General features: G+C 40.8%; 3 protein-coding genes across 3 annotated transcripts in view; 1 reads left to right on the forward strand and 2 right to left on the reverse strand.

The window, feature by feature from the left end:
* Positions 1-778: 778 nt before the first annotated feature.
* On the reverse strand, positions 779-6,156 carry LOC311007430 (sterile alpha motif domain-containing protein 12-like). The gene is made up of 4 exons (XM_084000614.1): positions 6,090-6,156; positions 2,262-2,409; positions 1,974-2,114; positions 779-1,579 (listed from the first exon to the last, which is right to left on the reverse strand). Exons 2-4 carry the CDS (start codon positions 2,380-2,382, stop codon positions 1,563-1,565), a joined length of 279 nt encoding a protein of 92 aa, XP_083856740.1. The 5' UTR covers positions 2,383-2,409; positions 6,090-6,156; the 3' UTR covers positions 779-1,562.
* An 8,119-nt stretch (positions 6,157-14,275) lies between these two features.
* The window catches only part of scara5 (scavenger receptor class A, member 5 (putative)), a gene marked incomplete at its 3' end in the record, with an annotated part of 103,099 nt that continues 92,011 nt past the window's right edge, over positions 14,276-25,363 (forward strand). The window contains exon 1 of the mRNA XM_084001326.1: positions 14,276-14,394. Coding sequence (XP_083857452.1) covers positions 14,283-14,394 — 112 coding nt within the window. The 5' untranslated portion in view covers positions 14,276-14,282. The remainder of the gene's footprint in view (positions 14,395-25,363) is intronic.
* LOC311007034 (excitatory amino acid transporter 3-like) lies at positions 18,310-25,295 on the reverse strand (the record flags this gene model as incomplete). The annotated part of the gene is made up of 13 exons (XM_084000116.1): positions 18,310-18,343; positions 18,815-18,934; positions 19,026-19,160; positions 20,032-20,223; positions 20,879-21,001; positions 21,089-21,199; positions 22,055-22,236; positions 22,369-22,422; positions 23,703-23,745; positions 23,868-23,988; positions 24,198-24,287; positions 24,566-24,706; positions 25,217-25,295. The coding sequence occupies 13 exons, from the start codon at positions 25,293-25,295 to the stop codon at positions 18,310-18,312; spliced, it is 1,425 nt and encodes a 474-aa protein (XP_083856242.1).

The raw sequence follows: 25,363 nt of genomic DNA on the forward strand, positions 1-25,363 counted from the left end.
GGAAGTCATGACACGTGATACTTTTTTGTTGTTTTTTTTACACGGCACGGCGTCTCTCTCTCTCTCTCTCTCTCTCTCTCTCTCTCTCTCTCTCTCTCTCTCTTCAATCAAAAGCGATCAGCGGTTGCTGCCGTGCCCGGCACCGTGTCAAAGCGCTCACCGGCGGTCAGTCTCACAGCAGTGTCACGGAGCAGAGACATGATAGTCCCCGCTGCAGTCAGAGTCCCGCAATGCTCCACACCGCGGACCCCCCGCCCCACCCGTCACACAGCCTCAGCTCAGTCACTCCCTCCCTCATCTACTGTGTTTATTGGTGATAAATGAGCATACTGCCGTGCCGGTATATAACGGTAAAACCCGACCCCGACCGGCTTGTTGAATCTCGGACCCAACACGGCCGGAGACGAGCATTAATTAATTAATTCACAACCGACCGCGGTAAAAAAGAAAAAAGAAAAGAAAAGGGAAACAGAAAGCCAGTGGCAACACTGGTTTTGAGACAGATCAGTCACTCTGCTGTGTGCTGTGACTGAGGTGGTAGTGGATGGAGTTTGTCATGAGGTCAGCGCCGGTGCGGGGGAATCTTTTCAAAGTAAAACCAAGTTTTATTCCCTGCATTTTATTCCTGAAAATATCGGCGACAATCGCCGAGTTTTGGCCGATTACCGATTAGTTTCAAACGGGCTATAATCGGCCGATTTAATCGGCTCGCCGATAAATCGGTCGGGCCCTACATTTAACCATCACAATTACTCTTAAAAAAAAAAGAAAAGGTTTGCATAGTTCCTCTTTAACGCAGCAGCAGAAAGTCACTGTGTGAGTTTAACTTCTCTTCTCTGACACATTGAAATGTTTAAAGGTGGAAAGTCACTATTTTCTCTCTCTGTCTTTCTGTATCTTCCTGTGATTCCCCCTCATTTCCGGAGAGTTAAATTACTTCTGCAGCACGGAGATGATCACTGAGTCATGTGGGGGTCACGCTCGACTACATCTACACAAATCTCTCTTTTGCTTTGATTTAATTATACTAATTATCACTTCTGCGTTTTAGCAGAAGCGTCTGATTTAGGTTTGACCCTGCTTGTCTCGCAGGTGTCGTCCAATCAGAAAATCGACAATTCTCTGCTCTGATGTTTTGATGATATCAAAGCCTTATCTGTTGTCTTCAAAGAATACTGTAGAAGAAAGACTGTAAAAGGGACTTAATGGACTCTCTCCATATTCAATACATTGAATGCAACATTTTCTAACACTGCGCAGGAATAAAAAGATAGAGAGAGAAAAGGACAGAGAGTAATGGACAGTGAGGCTCAGAAAAAGACAGACAGAAACTAATCTCATCCATCCGCTCGGATCAGATTTCATACAGGAAATAGGTTTCTTTCTCGTCATTCCTCATCGATTCTTCTTTCTCTTCACCTTCTCTCTGTGTTTTCTGTCACTCCCACATTTCGCTCTCCTTCAAACGGATGAATGGATGGAAGGGAAATAATAATAATAATAAAAAAAAGAAAGAAAAAAAAAAGGGGTGAGCTGCAATTCCTCTGAAGATTCATTTTCTGCTATGGAGCAAAACAGTCTGCAGAGGAGGAAAGAACAAATAAAACATGAATTTGTAGAGTTTGAAGCTGGTTTCTCTGATTGAACACAAAGGCAACACAACAATTAAAGGTTTGACAGTTCTGGTAACATGTTTTTTTAATGAAATAAACCTGAGTTTAATCGAAAATGAAACATGTTTTGACTTAGAGAAAGTGAAACCTGCCAGAAAAACGTGTATTTTCCTGCTCCATGCTTGAATATCTGTGTATCTTCATGCATGGCATCAGCACCAACGAAAACTACCAGCACTCACTATGCAGAGCTACTCTCAGAGTGCAGACTCGACTTTTTTTTTTTTTTTACTACGATGGCTGTATTAGTTTGTGTCTCAGCTTCAGCCTGAAGAAGATAAAGTCGTTTGGCATTCTCACCAGAGCAGATGTCACTGAGTTCATCGATTTCCTCCTGAACTCTGAGGAGGAGGAGGTCCTGCAAGATTTCCTGCTGCTGCTCCTCAGCTTCCACCCCGAGAAGCTCCAGGTGATGATCCTTTAATCTCAGCAACGCACGGCCTGCAAATTCATTCACAAGCACAGTGTGTGTGGAGTGTAAATCAGGAGAACTCGAAGCAAAGCAAACTTAAAAATTCTCTCTTAACTCTCTCCACGGCCGCTCTTCATGCCAGGAAAAACAAACTGACATGAACATACGTGTTGTACCTGATATGGCGTGTTTGATGATGGCTTTATAGAGCGTGCCCATCTGGGCGGGGTACTGCTCCTGCATCCACTCCAACACCTCCTCCACCGTCCACGACGACACTCGTTTAGACAGACCCATCGCCTGGCAACCGCATCAGCAACACTCCTAAACAGACAGATACGGTAGAAACAGAGGAACAGTTTATTATAATCTTCTTTTACCTCTTATTAAGACTTGATGACATGATGAACTCCATTTTTATTATGTAAAAATGTTATCATGTTGTAGGTTTGTCCATTATTCATGTAAGTAACAAAAATACAACTGATCTCACAAAGTTAATGATCTCAGTGTGACCGGTTTTAGACCAACTCCCGTATTAGCAAAAATATATTTGGAGGAAAAGACGAGCAAAACTGAAATTATAATAAAAACAATTTGTCATAAACATCCATCACAGTTTGCAGATTGATATCTTGCTTCAACTTTGACCTGCTGCTTGAGTCCTAAATAAAATCTAAAGAAATAAGATAAGATAAAATGAGATATTCCTTTATTAGTCCCATGATGAGTAAATTTGCAGTTTAGCAGCAGCAGACATCAATAAAAACAATAAATACAAAACACAAAAAAAATGTTTGTGGAAATGATGGTATCGAACAGAAATAATAACCATTATCAAGATGAAACCCACATTCAAATAATCTATAATTTTCCTTTGTACTTCAGCTCAGCATGAATGTTTGTCAGGAGACTGGGACTGAACTCAGAGTAGCTCTTTTAGTTGCACTTCTTATAATAACACTTCACTACCTCTATTATAGTTTTTATTCCGTATATAATTTTCTTGTTAAACAGTTCATAGTTTACTTGAATGATGATGATCACCACCATTATTTACACAGAGCGCAAATAGTTTGTTTAGTTGCATTTATAGTTGAATACAACAGAGGAAAGGAGCGCCGTTTATTGTCCGATGAATGTTTTAAATGATGCATCATTTATCAGAATTGATGCTGACGTATTTTTTAAGACTAAGATCTTTTTCACAATGAAAACAGAAACAAAAGACTAATCAAATGTTCTGCATGCTTAAAAGAGCTTTTCTTTTGAGCATGCAGAACATTTGATTAGTCTTTTGTTTCTGTTTTCATTGTGAAAAAGATCTCATGTGCAGCTATAGTCTTAAAAAACACGTCATCATTTCACAGAGGGACCAAACTGTGCTGATTGTTAATAATAATAATAATGATAAAAGAACAGGTTGATATCAAATATACAAAGCGAGTGTGAGCCCGGCAGTTCAGCAGCTCATGTGGGGGTGTGACGTGTTATAGCCCAGAACACTGTTGCCTGTGGTGGAGCCTCTAAAACGTGAGGAAATGTCATATTCTCCTGATATTTAATGCTTTGGATTAAATTTCCTTCTCATGTGGTGTCACCTACTTACTCGCTGTAAGCCTGTTTTCCGGTGATTAATTTGACAACCTTCCTGAACATGATGACAAATAGCTGAGTGTGGCTGCACTTCTTCTCTTGGCCTCCCTCCCAGCCGTATCCTCCTGGGTCGCCGCCGCCGCTATAGGGCGAAAAACTGTTGATGTGACCTTTTCCAAGCGGGCCAGTCTACTTATTGGGTTATAAATATAAGAATGTAATTTCCTGTGTTAATTAAGGGAGAGGCGTGATTGGCCGCAGCAGTAACTAGTCCCCGGCGGGGCGACTGACATACAAAAGAGTGAAGACCTTAACACCGGAGCAAAGGGACGGAGGGAAGTGGCTTCTTCTTAACTGCATGAGGACAGCATTTCTTTAGCTATACAGCTCCCAAACTGGGCTCCCAGTGGGTCTATATCTACTGGGGGAATAAAGTGACTGGATATACAGCTTGTCTTCTCTGCTCTGAACCATTTCCTTTTACATCCACTCTGCTCACTTACAGCTGAACCAGGCCTTGTAAACAAAAGGAGTAATATGCAGCAACAAGCCAGGCGGAAAATTGGCTTTTTTGTTACCACTCACAGCCACTCCTTACTTTATTCAGCTGCGACTTATTAACTCACATTTAACACTTAATCCAGAACTGATGTGTTTAAATCTGGGGCCTGATGTCTTCTTCACCTGCTCTAACAATATATCACTACTTTGACTGCTTTTATTGATAAAGTTCAGGTTGTTTTGACACCAGCTTGATTTCATATATAAAGAAGTGACACTATAGTTTCAAGGCTATATAGAGCGGTCGCAAAAAAGTGAAATATAACTTGAAAAAGTTGAAGCCACTATGTTCAGTGTTTGATTTTTTTCTTCCGTTTTAATATCTGGTCATCCCACCTGGGGACGGAGTGTGTGGGAGTGGATTTCATTTATCCACACTGGTGTCAATAAAGCACCAGAGTTCAGGTACTGATATAGCAAAATAGGTAACACTTTATTTTAAGGGGTCCTTGTTCCTGTGTATCTACCTAATTAATTACAGTGTAATTACCTATGTAACCGTATGTAATAACATGTACTTACATTGTAAATACATAGTGTATTTTCATGTACTTACAGGTCCTTGTTACACTTGTAATAAGAAATGCTTGTGCAAAGAGAGAGGCCACTTTGGCATTTCTTATTACAAGTGTAACAAGGACCTGTAAGTACACCAAAATACACTATGTATTTACAATGTAAGTACATGTTATTACATACGGTTACATAGGTAATTACACTGTAATTAATTAGGTAGATACACAGGAACAAGGACCCCTTAAAATAAAGTGTTACCGCAAAATATAATGTCTATGTGTCTAAAACACCTCTCAGCTGGTAAAAATGGGCAAAAATGTGATTTAAATCACTGATTAAATACCAGTAAAATACAAATATGAGTTTTGGTTCCCACCACATTTGTCGTTTAGTGTTCCCAGCCTCAATATTGTCATATACACCAACAGTTTTTGCATCCTCATACTGTACATTCATTAGCATCTTCATTCAAACTCACATATAAACCCTTGAAACAGCTATTATGTCTTGTATGACCACAGAACTTCAAAATGCACCAGATCATTCAAGTTCAAATGGGATTATATACAGTAAGTCAAACTAAACTCATAGACCTGTGTCCAGGCTGCAGCTAGTGGAGGTGTAATCCTACCACCTTGTGGAGCTTTGCAGAAGTACAGCAGAAAAAAAATACTTCAGTGTGGGAGAGCTGTTGCTCAAGAGGTGGAAACTTTGAAAGAACTTTTCTCTAATCAGCTTTTCTTCCATTCAACATGATGCAATCTGGTCTGAGTGTGCTCTCTGTCTCATGTTTGTCGGTTTAGGGCATTTTCTGTTCTTAATTTAAGCCAGTTTTAACCTCTTTTGAATCAAGAACAAAACATAAATCCACCAGATTTGTGTGAGAATTGAAAGGGTTTACCCAATACACTTTTACTTTCACCTTGTCTTTTTCAATCTTAACTCCATTAACTCGCAATGTGGCTGTCTATTGCTGTAAAATCACTGTATAAAACCCAAAAGAAGCTGATTTTGGTTGTACATGTTGGCAGTTTGACTGATAAAGGTGAGTTCTTGTAAACAAACAACACTGAAGAATTGACCCTCATGTCTTTCCTGGGCTATAACATATATTCACAGCTCTTATAAATTAACCCGAGTTAAAATAGGTACATTTAGAGTAGAGTTTGGTTTATCGCTTAGTGAACATCTGGAAACGGGCCCACCCAGCGGTGTATGTAGGTAAAGTAAAGTCTCAACATCAAACATTCAGAGCCATTAGCAGGTATTAAACCACAATGTCAACTTACAAACTTTACCAAAGTTCTCACAGTGCCTTCAAGTTTATTTACCTCGAGTCTGGTCCGTTTGTTGTTGATAAACCATTAATGGCGACCCACGTCCGTACTGTACCTGTCCCGGTCGGTGAGGCGGTGCAGTAGGTAGTAGGTAGCTCCGCCCACCACGGAAATGCGCTCGTGATGCCTTCAAGCCCTGAAGAAATATTGGTTTCTGTGTCGAAGTCGAACAAGTATATTAACATAGGGGAACAAATAAGCATGATATGAGCGATTTAATGTCATTAAGCCACTAGATGTGCTTTGCTGTATCATGTTAAACATTTCCCTTGTTTATTCACACAATTAATAAATATTAATCAATCTCTATAGGATTATTGTTATGCATTTATGGTTGCTGTCGCCTCAGAGCTGGATTAACCCACTTTAAAATATGTACAACCAAATTAACTTCCATAACTGAGCAATTAGTTCTTGCATATGCAGCATGTAATTATAATATTGTTGGAAATATTTAAATAATAATAATATAACATCTATATTTTGACAGAGTAGACTTGGGGTGATGTAGCCTGCAGAGTCTGTAACCTTCACTAATCCTGTTTATGTTGATGCATTTATGGTGCATATTGATGAACAAAAGTAATTAACTAGCCTAGTTGCTAATCCAGCCTTGTAGCCCTGTATGATACTATTTGATCTCTAAATTAAAATGCACACATCCAAATTATTTATGTTGCAGCCTATGGTGTCTACAGTTAAAATAATGCATTTTTTTCTTTTTTTTTTGCTCTAATTAACTTTACTTGTTATGTCTTTTCTATGTTCAATTGTAAACCTGTATTCTTGTATTATGTTTTATATATTTTTGTTCTGTAAAAATCTTTGAATTGACCAAGACTCCGCCCTGTCTGCATCACCACACCCCCGGAGGTTTTATAAGCCAGCCCTCAAACCTTTGACCTCTGTTTTCCCTCCAAAACATTTCCAACAAGGATACCACCAATACCTACCCGAGTTTTACCTTCTTCTTTTTTTTTTTAATCTAAACGAGCTGAACTGTGGATGCATTCATTGAGTTAGGTTAAAGTTACCCCATTTAGAGGATGAAATGAATGCTGTTGCTGTTTTTAAATTAATTGTAAAGGAAATGACCCACTACCTTTGTTCACCGCCATTTATGTTGCTATACCCACGAAAAATAAATCATTGGGACGGATTCCTGGATCCCAGTGTTTTAATGTGCACAGTGCACATCAGCTCAGATGTTCACCATCACCAGCAACTAGCCTAAATAGTTTTTTTTAGTGCTGTGCAAGTAAAAGTTACCGTACTTCACTAGTGTGTTAGGTCGTGTTCGTCCAACAGAGGGCGCGTGCGTACAGCAGGAGGAGAGAAAAAAAGAAACCCTCCTCACCTCATCTCCCAGCTTCCACCAGCTGCTCGGCAGGCGCTGCAAACTCCACCTGGAGATTTGTGATGGTCACGTGACGATGTTGTGGGTATATTACTCCCAATGTCGGCGTTAGAGCTGCACTGTAGAGCTGCAGGCTGTCTCTCTGTCTCTCTTTCTGTGTCTCTGTGTCTGTGTCCCTGCAGCGTCCACACTGACCGTGCATGGTGCATGGACCCAACTCAGTTTAGTTCAACTGCAGTTTTCAATGACACCGTGACAGACAAACAGCTGACGGACTGAAGGGGACCCAGACCTGGAGTTTCAGCAGCAAGACGCTACTTTTTTTTGTGTGGGAAATTATGAGAAACGTGGAGCTGTGATTTTTTAATTCCAATTCCAATTTGGCAGCAGAGAAGGTAAGAAATGAACTGTTGCTTCTTACTGTAACTTACCTGCATGTGTTGTTTATGTTGTGTTTAAAGTGTTTAAAATGAATGTGTCACCTGCAGCAATGTGAAAAATGAGTTCCCAGGATCAGAAAATTGCATGAATCCCTTTACATCTCCATTGAATAAGATGCTATTAGATGCATTTTGGTGGTAGAAGCTCATTTTGGTGATTAATGCTCTCATGTGTTGAGTGGTAACAGGTTAATGACATTTTGTCCTGCAGTTGAGAAAAGCTGCAGCTCTGTAAAGTCACCACATGATTTACTGTTGGAGCTTCACTGTGGGCCTCATTCTGCTGACACACTGTTTTGACATGTGTTCAATTTTCTTTCTTTCTTTCTTTTTATTACAACTGGGTTAAATGACAGAGGAGTTAAACATCTGAGTTGGTGCACGTTATTTATTGGTGCAGAGTGTTATAATATGAAAGGTCAGGAAATGCACATTTAATGGAACTCATCCGCAGAAAATTGTTGCTTTTGTGTTTCGGCGGTCATGGGTGAAGTATCTCTGCCTCTAATTAACCAGGAAAAATGGGTTAATGTTGCACATGGATGACTGAGCAATGACATGGGATGTTTGCTATGTATAGGCTGAGAGGATGGTGCTTTCAAGTGCTTTAACCAACCCCCCATTTTTTAGAGGTTGTAAAACCAATTTGCAGGCTTTTACTGGCAAACAATATGAAAGACTCTGACTTTTCTTTTATTCCATTGGTATTTAATTATTATGAAAGAACAAATACACCAAATCAGTGAGCCTGCATGTGTCAGACATTAACTTGTGACTTTTCTTCTTTTTTTCCTCCTTTTTTTTTTATACACATTACACACCAGCATTATTTCCCAGCAGCCTGCTCTGGTCAGTATTATGCTTCAAATCTCATATTTTCAATAGCAGCAGAGACCACACACACTGTTTCCCTCTGACCTGGCAGATAATCAGATGCTCAGTTGGGGGCAAATTTTAGGACGCGACGACGCATGACAAGATAATTGTTTCCTTTCTTGTTGAGTGAATCTCCAGTCTCTCTCTCTCTCTCAGTTCACAACACTGCTCACTCAGCCTCTCTGTTCATTTCCTATGGAGCTCACTGAGCCCAGAGAAGCAAAACTTTCACTGTTTACAAAGTGTAGATCATGAAATAATCAGCCACAGAGGAGATGTCATGCTGAGTGTTAATTGTTTCTCAGATTGCAATATGTATTTTAGGATACTTGCTTCCCAAATGGTGACAAAAAAAACCCCCACAGTAGATGCAAGATGCAATATGGATTCATTTAGCTTTTACATTTGCTTCCTCTCACAATATGCAGATAATGTTCATGCAAACAAGACATTCAATTCAATTCAGTCGCAATTCATTCCTCTGCTCCTGACACAGGCTGTTTAACCTAAGTACCAATATCAAAGACCTGTTTCAATGATGATCAAAACTCTAATGTTAACACTCTGATTGGCCTCTCTAGTCCTGGGTGTTGCTACTATTGCAATTTGGTTCCTTTTTAAAGCCCCCCTCCAACGACCCTTTTTGGTTATTTTAAAGCATTCTCTGTGGTCTTTAAATTGTGATTATGAAGTTTTTAGCCAAATTCACGAAACCTGTAAATTTCCCAGGGCCATCCTTCTGCACAGCACCAGTAGCTCATTAGCAATGCACCTCTGCGTGGTGGGTGGAGACTGCGCTGCTCTGCACCCACCCAGCCACCCTCCTCGCACCGACCTCCGCAATTTTGCACTTACTTTTCTGCTGATATGTCCTCTAACATCAGAAAAATGCCACAGGAACATATGAAAAGCACGAAAAACACGATTTTCATCGGAGGGGGTCTTTAAACCTGCCATTTCGGTAAATAATAGGGTAAAAGAATAGTGTATATGCATTTTTAGGCTATTAATTGGTTCATTTTATATTCATTTAGGACACTTGGGGCCAGCAGAGAAAGACTAGCTAACTACGCTCTAACTTAAAAAAAAAAAGTCAAGCGTTCACCTCCCATTAGCTTTGTTTTGATCCCTGCAAAATCTGCAAAAAAAACAAAAACAAAAGCTAAAGCCAGTGCCTAACTGTCTGTTTGCTAGTTGATGCTGAATGTGAGCTTCTTTGTTGAAAAACTTTCCTGCTGCAGCTTTTTAATAGAAGATCATTAATTCCTTTTTTTACTAATTACCAGCCTGTTTGTTCAGGACAGGATTTCAACTTCACGAGGTCCATAAAACGCAAAATAAAAAACACCCGACAGTGCTCGAGTGTCAGATAGCCAATTAGCGAGATGTATGACCACGCCGTGTCTTTCAGCTTTGATTCTCCTTGGCTTGTTGTCACACTACTGGCTCTTGAGCTGTTTGTAGCTGTTGGACGGCGTTCTGAGAAGGAAAGCCTCCGGTCATTGGGGAGATGAAGAAAGTAGAAATCCACTTCCCATAAAGATTCGGTAACATTTAAATCTGATTAAAGCGAAGGCCAACGGGAATCAAGCGCTGCTACAGTATGAGTAACAGCTGATATTGAGCATTCGAGCCTTTGGTATTTAATCAGATGGAAACGCGGATGAACGAAAAGACAGAAAGAGTCATGTTGGCAGTGTAGTTTAGTTCTTTTCCGGTATTTCAGCTGCCAGTTTACTGGATTGGACCTATGGATATAAAGCTCTAAAGCCTTTGGTCAATGGTGGTCATATCTGCTCCTGGAGGATGCTCTGGTCCTTCACCTGTTGCCTTGAGTGAATTCATCCATTGAACCTTTCTGAATGTTGTTTCCTTACCTACTTCAACGCCATCTTTCTATTATTTTCTACCATTTCCCTACAAATGTAGAGATAGATCAAACTGAGGCAGCTCTTTGCCCTGTGAGGCGGCTGCTTTGCTTTCCCACCATCCTCCAAACAGAGGGCGACTGAGTGGTTGATAAGAGCGTCATATCCCACCACGCTCGAGTGTAATTAGGAGATAACTCAGCTCATGAATGCGCCCACACATGCTGTGTAGACACAGTCACACACCAACCAACACGTCGTTGGCCTATATACATGGAGGGGTTTGGTGGGATCTCCTAGCAGCCCCCTAATGGTCGCTGCTGCCTAGCTTCAGTCTAAATGTCAACCTAACCCCTCTCGCCCTCCCTGTAATGAGAAAGTCCAGACTGAGCACTTTTTAACGACTTTGTCAAACACTCACAGATCTGCCGCCGGGGCTTGTGGGAGTTTAACGCCCGCACCGACTCCTGACTGCAGCAGTTTTAATTTTATCCCTCTGAGATGTCCGGCGTCTTACACAGGCATCTCTATCACGAGTCCTTTCTATTTGTTCTGTGTTTCCTTTCACTTTATCCATATTTGGTTTGCATCTTGCGTAGCGTGGGAAACCTTGTGCAAACTTTGAAGAGCAAATGCGCCCGACTCAGAGTAAATAGCGCGTCGTAGGCTACGGCTACGAGGTGAGGCAGCAAAGATTGTTCATTAAGGCAGAAGCTGATTGCGATTCATTACCAGTTAAATTCTTTTCTGATTAAAAAGTGAAATTCGACCTGTGTCAAATTTTAAAACTTGACCCCAAAAGTAAAGAGCCAGATTCAGCAATGGCTGCACCTGCTGGACGACATTGTTCTCCATGTGTCTAAAGTAGAATTATTTCTCATGATGATAAGTGGCTTGTGAGACACTCTCCTCTCCCAGGAAATGTTTTCATTAGATTTATGTGCCCATTTGGCCCATGGTTGTGAAAGGAGGACTTGTTGGACGCCTGCCACAACTTTATCCGTCAAAGTACGCTTCATTCTTCATCCTATGTGGTTAAATACTTGAGATGCGTATATCACAGCTGCTTAAGATAAAGTTACAGCTCTGGAGCTGCTTTGTGTTGGACATATTTTATGAGGCAGATGGAAGCAAACTGTTACTTTACTGGATTTCGGGGGCCAGAAATTTAGATATTTGGCAGTTTTAACAAAGCCAGGTAACTATGGTGTATAGGCCAACAGCTTTGTCTACAGAAATACATTAAACAGTCAATTAGGGCTGCAACTAACGATTATTTTCATTATCAATTAATCAGTCAATTATTTAAACGATTAATCAATTAGTTGTTTGGTCAATAAAATGTTGAAAAATGTCAATCAAGCCACAAGATAATGTCCTCAAATCTCTTGTTTTGTCCACAAACCAAAGATATACTCAACTTATTGTCATAAAGGAACAAAGAAACCAAAAATATTCACATTTAAGAAGCTGAAATCAGAGAATTTTGATTTTCTTAAAAAACTACTCTGATTATTCAATTATCCAAATGGTTCACGATTTAATTTAATAGGCTAATCAATTATTGTTCGAATTGTTGCAGCTCTACCATCAATAATATTTTTTTTTCTCCAGTTGTTAGATTCACACTGTTTCAGTACTGTGTGTGAACTACTGTAGGTCAGAGAAATTCCTTGGTGTTCACTCATCAAATTGCATCTTAAGGGTAATTTATTCTTAACATTAGATACAGACAAAGAAAAAGCCTTCTGTTCATATAGTCTTTGTTAATTTCATCCATATTTTTTCCACATTTTCTGAAAACATACAGATGAAACTGAGTGCCACCAGAATAAAGCCAATAATAATGGAGGCCCTGATAGTTCAACACACTGCAGTTTGAGAAAACACATGTTAACACACAAACATGCTGCTAATTAAGAAAACAACGTTCTCATCAATTTGATGACAGGTCACATCAAAACCTGCCCTCTAGTGGATGTATTGCTCAACCTCCATGCCAACATAAATGACACATGGAAGAAACAATATCATTTGAAATTGGTGTAATCACCAGTTTCCAACATTCAAAACAGAATCACAGCTGGGAACCTTTAAGTTAATTAAACCCAAATTTAATGAATATGCAGTAAAAATGTCTCAGATAAACAATCCGGCAATTGTGCAGTCGTCCTGATTGGTCTGATGTGACCAACTCAAGTCAAAAACACGACAATGTTTCTCACCTCCGACGTCCCGGTCAGATGATGTGGAGACAGCGTGGCTTGGACTTGGATGAAAAGCCTGGACATCTAAAAGAACCCTGGAGGAGGAGAAGCATTGTTCCTTTTGTGTTGCATGGACCCAGTCGAGTTGGTTTGGGCATTTGGTCAGGATGCCTCCACGAAGTCTCCCTGTGAAGGTTTTCCAGCCACATTCAATTGTGGGTGGAGAACACAACACAGGAATTTTGTATGTTGTTGTGTTTCATCTGTCCTGGCTAAAACCCCCAGTACAGGGGATGCCCCCCCGAGATGACGAAGAGGTCACGACGGCTCTGGCTATTCCTGCCTGCTGCTACAGTACCAAAATCTTGAAAAGTAGCAGAAAACTAACGTTAGCGGATTATTTCAACACTTCGTATGTCTATTAGCTCCGTGTTTGCTCAGTTACCGTATCCATTTCAGCTTTCAGATTCAAACTATACTATGGGAAAAGGTGCTCTGTAGATTGTTTGACTGGCCATAATGATGTGAGGTTTGGCCCTGCTGCTGCTGCATTATCACTGAGGCCAAAGAAACTTCAACACGGCCCTCCTCGTGGCCAGTTGGTATATGCATGGTGGATGATGGCTTCTTTCTCTTGCCCCATGACCGACCTCTATGCAGTTATTTTATGCATGTTCATTCATAGCTTGTAAAAATATCTCGCTAAAAGGCAAACAGACACATGGAATGGGGCAAAATCACAAACCCTCGTCCAAATGTGTTGGCGGAGGAAACAATTTGCATAACACTGGTCTAGAGACAGCCACAATCCTCACACCAGAAGGATTTCCTTCTGTTTGTTTAGCTTGGACCTACATCTGTGTGTGTATGTGTGTGTATATATATGTATGTGTGAGAGAGTGTGTGTAGCAGCTTGCAATAGAGGCAAAGCACTCGCAGCTGGTTTACCTGATCACAGCACTAGAGGGCAGCAACTGAAAAACACACTTTACTTTTGAACCTCTGTACCTGTGAGGACCTTCAGACACCGAATCAGCTTTAAGACAAACTCACACCCAACATTGTAATGATCCCATTGATTTTAAAGTTGTTAGGCAGCATTTTGAAGACTCTCTGTCCTTGTTCTGGAGATCTCAAATCAGCTCAAACATGCAGACACTGACTCCTGTTCTGCTGTTTGATTCATTATGACACCATCTCTGCAAATCATGTACTCTCTCTCTATGTGATCAAACTACAGAAGGTTCAGTTCTTAAAGAAAACAATCGATATGTGATGCTGAGTCCACTGTACCGTACTTCCACAATCACAGCGTTTATTTCATTGTGTGATATAAACCGTAAGGAAAAGGAGATAGAAGTGGGTCAAGGTGTCTTCTTTGGGGATGAATAGCTCTCACAGTGGATCATTCTGTGTTTTCCTGTCCAGTCAGGACGGAGATGGAGAACAAGGCCATGTATCTGAGCACGTACGAGGAGAGGGACAACGGCTCCATGTACGAGGAGGCCTACGACGGACGCAACCTGTCCAAACTCAACCTGTGTGATGAAGGTAAGACAGACAGGGCGAGAGTTTCTTTTCCGACATATTCACACAGCAAGTGGTTATTATTCCTCCTGCTGGAATAAGAATCTCATCTTAGTAGCTTCTTATTGCTAAGACATGTCCAATATCCTCAAAATTTATAAAACTGCATCAAATTTTCAGTCATTTTTGTATTTTTCATTGAATTTTGGCCAGTTCTAACTTATTTTTTTGTTATTTCAAACCTCTTTTATGAAAAATGTAACAAAAATAATGAACCATGTAAAGATATTGTCTGAATATTTGAGCACAGAGGTCTGTTGTGACTGAGATTTTCAGAAAGGAACTTTCTCCAGAACTATTTATTGGTGTACACAAACGCCCACACACACTAATAACCAATGCAGACTCTGTCAAGTATGCTCACACACGCACACACACACACAGAGGCAATGCTGTCACCATTTGGCATGCACTCTCCGCTCGTTATGGTCATCTGTGAAAGCGAGGAATGTCCAGGAGCAACATCTGTGCATGTGTGTGGTTGTGTGTGTGTGTGTGTGTGTGTGTGTGTGTGTGTGTGTGTGTGTGTGTGTGTCAGTGTGTGTGAGTGTGTGTACAGGTGCAGCTGAACGAATAGACAGTTGACCCTGTGGTGTTCTCAGGTTTCGACCCGCGGCTTTGCGAGTTCGGTGGGAAAGACTTAGTGAACATTAACTGGAGAATTTGTTGACACTTTAATGGAAAGCGGACAATGGCCTCACACATCACATAACACTGTCCACGTCCAACTTCACTAATCCTCGGACATTTTCACACCTTGTTGAATTAAAGACGATATCCCCACCCCAAAAAAACCATAGAGCGCTTTATTTGATTTGGGTAGAAATCAGCAGGAACCAGCGAAACAAAGCACTCGGGAGGTTTCTGAGAGACCGTGGCAGGATTTAGATCCAACAGTGATTCACACAGACGGAGACAGAGCAGATTATGGGTTAAACACACTGTGAATGATGGGTAAAGACTGACTTTAATCCTGGAGGAAAAACATCAGGATTTATGGGTTGTTGTGAGCTCTGACTTGTGTGTAGCAATTATGACAGCACCGTATTGACAATTTGACAATGATATGTTAAGTGTTTGGACCCGTACAACGCTTAGATTCCTGCCTTCAAAGTGTGTTTTGTTGTTGTGTGTTTGTGCTCGCACACGTCATGTCACCATCACCTGCCAGTTACAGAGACAGTGCCTGACTTTTATGGAGCTCTGCGCACTTGCCAAGCCCCATGTGTGTTTGATTTGGAAAGCTTAAAGTTAAAGGAACAATGCGCTGCCCTTGTAAACGCACTAATTTCACCACAAAATGACCAAATACACACACACACACACAGAGACACACACTGCCAGTAACTGACTCACGCCGTCCCTGCTGGAAATAAACAGAAAGTGTCAAAATGGGTCAAATTTTTTAATGTTTCACCTCCAACTAATAAAATAAACCTACGAGTTTGTTAATCCGCAACCAATCTGCTTATTATGTTCATTGTCTCATTGTCCAAACAGTACAGCATGTTGACAACACGCCTCGGCAGGCAGACATGACTCAGTCAGAGAACATACACCGCTGCTATAATGTAATTCCCCCACTGTGTTTACATTAACTTGAATTAATATTGACTCTTCTGTCTCTAATGTCAGCTGGAACACAGAAAAGTTTTGTCTTCTCAATCTGCGCTGTAGATCACAGGAACAACTTTACAAAGCATTCTTACACTGCATACTCAACTAACATGCAATAGTGTTTTGATTGGTGAAACAATGGGTTGATTAAAGGGATAGTTCAACATTTTTGGCAAATTGGCCCATTGCCATAATCCCTATAGTCATAGCAGTAGGTTTGTTACCTTTATTTGTCGGTGCAAGCTATTTTTAGAATGGCAGAGCAGAGCCGCAAGCTGCTCAGAGCTACGCTACGGAGGCTAATGGGATTTCTTGGTTTCCCTCATCAAATACACAATCCAACAACTCCAAAACACTCTGGTGGACAAGTTGTGACCTGCACATTCAGCACGCTATGAGATACTGTAATAATGAAACATTATGAGACAAGTTGTTTTAGAGGTAAATACAGAGACTGCTTGCTGAAAAACTGTCCCTGAAGGCAACGTGTATCAGCAGTTTTGCATGAATTTACCTCTAAAACGACTCTGTCTCGTAACGTTCTGTTATTATCTCATAGCGTGGTGAATGTGCAGGTCACAACCGACAATTAAAGGTAACAAATCTACTGCTATGACTATAGCGATTATGGCAATGGGCCAATTTGCCAAAATGTTGAACTATCCCTTTAATCGATCAGGAAATTGACAGTGGATGCAAATGTACTGATGTATTTTGCACAGAAAAAAGTTGCTTTGTTGTATTTGTTCCTTTATGGTTCCAGTTGCATCACCCTTTAACACTGTGGCGTCGGTCTTTTCATCTAATCTAACTCTTGGAACAGTGAATAGGCAGACTTCCTAAGCTGCAGACTGCATCTCATAAGAAAGTTTTTTTCTTAATGTCTCCTGCTGAGGAGAAACAAACATCAGAAGAGGGCTGAAGCTCAGCTGGGTGATAATTCCCCCCCTCACACTCCAGACTGTTGGTTTTATTTTTCCTGTTTTTGTCTGTTTTATTGCAAGTGTGTTTGTGTGTTTTTTGAAGTACAGCATGAGATGATTTTTAAGAGGCAGACTGAGCTCAGAGTGCCATTTCTGGTCCTATACTTTCCAACCATGTGACACACACACACACACACACACACACACACACACACACACACACACACACACACACACACACACACACACACACACACACACACACACACACACACACACATCTGAGCCAGCTGTGTTTGTCTTACGCTGCTGGAGTGGGTGTTCTTCATCATGGAGGGGAAGTGAGTGTGCACAAGGCTGTGTGTTTGTGTGTGTCTACAGTACGTGTGTGTGTGTGTGTGTGTGCATCAGCAACAATCCACCAGTGTCCACTGACAGATTGTCATGCCTCAAATGAAACCATGCTGTTGAGGCCTTGCCGCAAAATCAGTGTTTACATTTTAAAGTCAGACTCGAGCCAACTTTACTCTTGTTCACAGGAAGATAGAATCTCATTATAACCTACTGGGTTTAATATTCATCGTAATGTTCACGTAATGTGGCCACAGTGAGCCCCCAGAGATACCTGTCGGTTCACATTTCACATCAGAGGATGTTGTTATGATGCTGTGTAAAGCTCTTTGAGACAAACTGTTTGTAAAATTTGGCTTTAAAAATAGAGTTTCCTCGCCTTTTTCATATGGATTCATCAAAAATCAACTGGTTTCCATTTTTGTCTGATAATGATAATGATCAGCTATATCCATTACTTATAACAGCAATTCATAATCTACATGTAACACAGGATAGCTCTAGGCAGTCTTTTAACTTACCAGAGCTTTTAACTATGAAAAATTACTGTGCAAATTCACTAAATTACTTAAAACGCGGTTGCTTTTCAGTTTACCTTCACCTTTTCCGTTTGATTGGCAGGTAATCTGTGAGTGTTTGAGGCAGCAGCTGATTTCTGTGGCTAATGGAGACACTACAGTCTCTGAACCGTAGCCTCAGTTAGTCAGTCTAATTACAGATACCTACAAGCAAGTATTGTACAAAAATTAAGCTATCGGGGGGGGCTTGGTAAAAACTTAAACTAAAAGAGTCCAGATATGTTGCAACAAGGCAGTGTGTGCAAACAGCAAAAGCAATATCTCCCTCCCTGTTTAAAGTAACATTTTGATAAGTGCAAATATGTAAAAGCAAATAGATGAAATTTACTGTAAGTACGATCCACAAGTAATTGCCAAAAGGCTCATTTAAACATAAACTGACACATATCAAATTGCAATTAAAGATATTTTTAGCCGTTCTCGGTCAAAACCCAGTTCACACTCCTAATGCAAAAAGCATAGTATAATGAGATTACAAATAGATTAAATAATAATAATAAGCAATAAAAGAAAAAGATTAAAAACACATTGACACGGGAGCATGCTTTTTGAAAGTAATCTTTATTCATGCTGTTGGTACTGAGGTGAGGTTATAGGCGACACATGCCCGGTCCACTGCTGCTGACGTTGTATCATCCAGGGATCCAGCTGGACCTGCAGAGCCACACACTAGATCACGCTATGGAGTCCACTCTCTGAGGAGGCAGAATATTATCAATCAGTGATTTTTTACGCTCTAAATAAACTAAACTAAACTCATTTTCCACCTCTTTGTAACTGAATGAGTGTAGATTTGAGCAGGGAACAACTCCACTAACCCTCCACTATTTATTATCTATTATTGACAGCAGCCCTCTACATTTATATACATCTATTTAGGCTAAAATCAATAACACTTTTTTTTTTTTTTTTTACCTGTCGTCCTCCACCTGTCCTAGCTCATCCATTCTTGCCAGTTCTACCTTTGACAGATGGTCAACAACCGCCACGCCAATACAGTCTCCAAGGACATTGATAACAGCGTTGCAGCGATCTCTGAAAGACACAAACTACAGTAAACTGGAGGAACAGAGGTTATCTGCTTCTTTAAATATCACGGGTGGTAATAATCACATGGTTAACTTACAGCAGCCATTCAATCGCCAGCAAAAGGGAAGCGTCCCTTACAGGAATCCCATTGACTGTCAAAATGAACAGCGTGGTGACTGTTCCTGTGGCTGGGACGCCTGCTTCTCCCAGGCTGGATGCTGCTACTGTCACACTGCACAGAAAAACACAGAGCCACAACAGTGAACACCAGAGCTGACTGGGCAAAACCATCAAAGTGTTTAAGGTTGAGGACTGAGGAATACATTTTAAAGGGGCGATATTATGGAAATATCACTTTTTGAAGGCTCTTTAACACATATCTGGGTGTTTTTCTTGCCTTCCAGCCCCCAAAATATGAGAATTGACAAAAAAAATCAGTAATTTTCAGGCTCCCTAGATTGAAATCCATGTGGTTTTACGAGCTGTTCCCTCAGTTGTCTGACAATGATGTAACTGGGATTCGAATTTGCATAACCCCACCCATACCTTGGACCAGTAGAAGGGGCGGGGCAAGCAGTGGTTAATTTGCATTTAAAGGGACAGGCACTGAAACCAGCCGTTCTGAACAGGGCTGTTTTGAGTGGATGAAAAAAGCTGTGATGTTTGATCCTTGGGGTATTTTGACCAAAGCATGTCACAGACATGTCTTTAAGACACCTAGGAACTATTTTAATTTGTGGAAAGGGGGCATAATATGTCTCCTTTAAAGAGTAAGAATAACATCAGCTGTTTCCTGCAACACAATGCAGTAAGCCGGTCAACCAATCGGTTATTGAGACAGTTTTTTTGGGGGGGATAATAAACAAAAAAACAAACTCTAACTACTTAAATTCATCACAATTTCTATCTGGCTACCATATCTGTCTCAAATTGTTGGCACAAATTACCCAGAAGAGCCACATACTGATATAATTGTGGCAATCAGTAGAAAAATAATACATACAAATTCACAAATTAACACAACACATCCAATGTTGATACCGAATCCGTCTGTATCGACTGGGACAGAGAGACTGTTGACAGTAAAGTTGTTTGTGACTTACCCCAGAGTGAACAGCTGGCTCCAGTTCAGTGTGATGCGGTTGAGCTGGGCGATGAAAACCGCCGCCGCCATCTCATACAAGGCCGTCCCATCCATGTTTACGTTGATCCCGATGGGCAGCATGAGGCGAGTGACTCTTTTGTCAAGCTGGAGGTCGTGCTCCAGACATCGGAAGGTCAGCGACACTGCGTTACTTGGAGACACAATGCATTCTTCGTTAGTTCCTAAATATCCATACATAATAGTAATTGGCGTCCCAAAGTCGTCTCAGATTTACATATAAATATTATCTCTACATCTACAGCAAAAATCCTCTCTGTAACCATGTTTCCAACCACATGTTTTTATTTATTGAATTAAAAGTGCCTTATGGAAATGGTAAAACTAAATTCAATATCATGAATATCGATAAAAAGTTAATACAATCTCATCGGATTTTCTCTTGATCGATACAAAGTTCATGCGACAAATGCTGATGGAAACAGGTCTTAATACAGTATAAGACTCATAACTTAATATAATAATATAATAGCGTGCGTATGGCTCTGTGTTTTCCAGGCAACGACTCCAGTTAGTACAAAAATTAATGGAAACACTTTAAATTGCAAGAAAACAATTCGACACACCAATATGATTGCAAAACAGCACATGACGTCATTACACGCGGCTTTTTAATCGATTTAAAAGGTCTCAAATGGAAACGCACTTGAACCGGCATTATTCGCATGAATATTTTTATCGATCTTGAGATAATTCGATGGACAAGTGGATGGAAACGTGGTTTGTGATGTGATTATATTCTAAAAGAAATTCTATGAAATGTTCAAGATAGAAATTAAAGATGCTACCTGCGCGAGATGAGCATGGTCCTCGTTAGGGCAGGATAAATCCCTTTAATGAAGAGGAGTGGGTTGCGTTTAGTGAGCAGGAGATAGGTGACTGGTAGAATCAGTACCCCATGGATAACGAGCCTGGAGGGGGAAAAAAAGAAGTGTGAATTAATTATATACTATATGAAATTAAATTATTCAACAACCCAAAAGCCAAAGAAGACATACCCACTCGTGACCACTGCCACGAACATCCCGAGTTTGATGACGGTGTCCCAGTTGTCTGAAACCTCCATGACGTAGCTGGCGGTCATGAACAACACGCCGATCGGCAAGAAGCTGGAGAGGAAAGAAACAAGCCGGCAAATTACGGGAACGTTTTTTGAGGAAAAGCTGCGTAACTTGATGCCTTTTTGAAGACCGTATTAAAGGGATAGTTCACCCAAAATTGAAATTGCACTCATTATCTACTCACCCTCATGTCGACTAAGGGTTGGGAGAAGTTTCAGAGTCCTCCGTGGCTTCTCTGAGTTACAGGGGGTCTCGGCGTAGCAGTGCATGTCCATATAACGGTTGCAAATGGATACCAACTGTCTTCGTAACAAAAAGACACACCAAAAAACATCCAAATACCTCCATGCTGCTCGTATGTAATGTCCGTTTTGTATTGAAGCCCCAAAATGCGAAAATTGTCCCGAAAATGTTTTAAAAGTCTGTATTTCAAACTTGTTTTGTAGCGGAAGCCTCTCGAAGCTCCTCCTCCCGGTTCGTCAAATTTGGACAAACTGGGAAGAGGACAGACCCTGGTTTGTCCAAATTTGACGAACTGGGAAGAGGAGCTTCCGCTACAAACAAGCTTGAAAAATAGACTTATTTAATTTTTTTCGGGACAATTTTGCATTTTGGGGCTTCAATACAAGACAGACATTACATACGAGCAGCATGGAGGTATTTGGATGTTTTTTGGTGTGTCTTTTTGTCACGAAGACAGTTGGTATCCATTTGCAACCGTTATATGGACATGCACTGCTACGCCGAGACCCCCTGTAACTCAGAGAAGGCACGGAGGACTCTGAAACTTCTCCCAGCCCTTAGTCCACATGAGGGTGAGTAGATAATGAGTGAAATTTCAATTTTGGGTGAACTATCCCTTTAATATTTGACTGAGAATTATTTCGCTGCGTGTCACCGTACCCAATGATCATTTTGACCACATGCTTGGTGGAATCTTTGAGAGCCAGGACCATTTGCACCATGAGGCAGCCGCTTTCTCCCACGTGCCTGAGGGCCAGTCCGAAGGTGATGGACCAGACGATGAGGCCCGCGGTGCTGCATCCGTCGACGTGCTTGGTCATCATGCGCACCTCCTGGTGTTTCTGAGACACGACGGGAACAACAGTCTGACAGCAACTCGTACCAGATGATGAATACCGGCAGCTAACATCACCCCATCACAGACTGCCACAGTAAATGTAAACTCTTATCATGACAAAGGGTCAAATCATTACCTCTGCCGGGTCATCTTCTCCTTCCGATTCAAATCCTACTCTCACCGTCTTGACCTAAGGATGAAAAAAAAATCCCATGTTAAGTGTGACATTTTCTGCGTCTCAATTCGAATACTCCCATACTTAAAGCAGAAGTGAGTGATATATTTGTGTTAATATAAGTCTTAAATAGTTATATCTTCCGACAGCAATCACTTACATAGAGTGTTTGGACTGAAACACTGGTCTGTCAGTCACTCTGCTCTGCTCTGAGCCGAAGAGAAAACATTTATCGTATCCTACAGTTTTTATCCAATGAGGAGAGAGAACGGCATGCAGGGCTGTGTGTGCAGCCAAGGAACGCCGTGAATGTGGTGACGTAGCGACGAGGACTGTTATGGTGCGTTCAAGGAAACTCGTATTTTTCCGACCGTGAAGTGGTACCAGTTCGATCTGGTACGAGTTCACCGGTCGGAAGTTACGAGTGGCCGTTATAGTGACTTTCACCGGTAAAACAGGTCGGAAAAACACGAGTGGGTTGCCTGGAACGCTACAAAGTCGTAAGTTGTGACTTGAAGCTGTAATTTACGATTTCAAAAGCCTGCCTGGAACGCAGCATTAGCGAAAACGACCGGATCACTCACTTCTGCTTTAAGTATTTTGAGTGTATAAGTGCGACTCAATTCACAAGTATCCAGATGGTGCACTCAAAATGGTCCAAAAGTTGAGTGTGGAATGATGCGCTGCAAAAACTCAAAATCTTACCAAGAATATTTGTCTTATTTCTAGTCAAAATGTCATTTCTAGTCAAAACAAATCTTATTATAACTAAAATAAGACTCATCACATAAAAAAAGTAGCTTGTTTTTGGACATTTTTTACTCATTTCAAGCCTATTTTCACTTGAAATTAGTAGAAAAATCTGATAGTGGAACAAGTTTTTCTTTCTTGTTACAAGTTTCTTGTTGGCAGATTTTTCTACTTATTTCAAGTGAAAATTTGTTTGAAACAAGTGAAAATTATCCAAAAACAAGTACATTTTTAGGTTTTGAGTCTTGTTTTTAAGTGGAAAGAGATTAGTTTTGACTAGAAATTAGACATTTTGACAAGAAATAAGACAAATATCCTTGGAAAGATTTTGAGTTTTTGCAGTGTGGACCCTTCCCACCCTCAGTGATCGCTGCCGTGGCTACGTAGTGGAGTGTAATACTGTATGTTTTCCGCCAGTAAGAGGAGCATGCGACAATAGTGGTCCAAAAAAAAAGAAAACATTGGCAACCGTTGCGATCTTAGCTTCGGTAAGTGCACAAGTCCGCCATGGGCCACTCTGCCTATATCTGAGTAATGACACATACCTGTTGGAAGCTAGCCAGGAGAATATTTTGTGGCACAATGTTTCTGTTAAAAAAAACAAAAAAAAACCTCCCGTCATGACACTGATGAGTTAAATGTAAAGTCAACTTGTATGAAGAAATTCAAAATAGTGTGAATTCTAGCCAGATATTGACTACGTATGTTACCTGATTAGATCCAACACACTGTCAACGGAGGAGAAGTTTTCATCGTCGTTGTCGTCGTCATCCATCTGCTCACCAGCGTTTCTGCTCTGCCCAGGCTTTATCATCAAGACCAGTACTAATCCTACAATACAGCCAATGGTTGAAGACGGAGAGAAAGGAAACATGCATTGTGTAGCCGTTCCACATGGGCCTAATGCAGCAAAGCACAACAGCTGGACTAATATTCAACTGGGTGGCTGGGAGTAACTAATACTACAACAATGCATGTTATTTAACACTTTAAAGGTGACACTAACCAAGGCGTGCTTTGGTGTACAAAAAGCCTCTTACCGGTGCTCACAGACAGAACAGTGGTCGTGATGAAGTATGCAAGTGCACGCATGGTGATTTTCCTGCACGTGCCAGTCACACCACAGATTCCTATCAAAAACAACAATGAAAGCTGAGGTCTGCAGAGTGAAGATTAGAGGAGCCATAAAGTCACATGAGTGTCACATCACTGCTACACATACAGTATCAAAACAGACAAGTCACTTCATTGTGTTTTAAAAACCTCTATTATGATCATTTGTACAGTAAACCCATCGACTATAAATGTTAAATTGTAAGACATTGGTGTCAGCACTTAACATACATACTAAATGAGTGTTGTGATTGTGTATAAAATGCATAGACTACACTAACAGCTTGTTTCTCACCTGTAATCACACTGGACACAATGAGAGGAACTGTGACCAGCTGAAGCAGCCGTAGGATGATCTCTCCTGGAAAGCCAAAGTAGGCTTTTTCAAGGGATGTGAGGGGGACGAAGGTCTTCATAATCACGCCCAGTGCAACCCCTTAGACACAGCAGAACAAAAATGGTTAAAAAGAGCTAGAGATATGGATAAAACAGTAACTGTGTTCTTTGTGTTGGCACAATAAAGTTTAACATCACAAACTGACAATAACAAGTCTTATGATGTTGATAAGATCTAAACATTTTCAATAAATGAGCAAAAAAAAAATGCAATATTTGAGTTAGAATAATTCTGCACAGTTTAGTAGGGAGGTTAAGTGACTTTTCACCCTTTGGCATATAGGGTCATACAAATAAATCTATCCTAAAACACAAGTGAGATCACACTTTGTATCCGAAATAAAAACGTTTTTTTAAAAATGGCCACCGACCATACTTGAGAGGCCTATATCTTTGCTTCTGTTGTAGCTCTAATGACACATTTGGTGTCAAACTGTACATTTTCAGAGCCAAGGAATCCAATAAAATAGGTTCCAAGACTAAAAAAAACATTGAACATTGCTTATTAAGGGCGCTCAACGCTAACATGTAACACAAGGCCGTCACTCACCCAGGACGACAGCGACCAGGCTGGAGATGGTCAGGATGTTCCATCGCCGCTGTGTGGCAATGGGGCACTCCTGCTCCATGTTCAAACTTTCTAAAAGAAAACAAAGAAGCTAGCTGAACTGACACTAAATAACATTATTATTAATTT

This window comes from Trachurus trachurus (assembly GCF_905171665.1).
Source record: "Trachurus trachurus genome assembly, chromosome: 24".
NCBI lineage: Eukaryota > Metazoa > Chordata > Actinopteri > Carangiformes > Carangidae > Trachurus > Trachurus trachurus.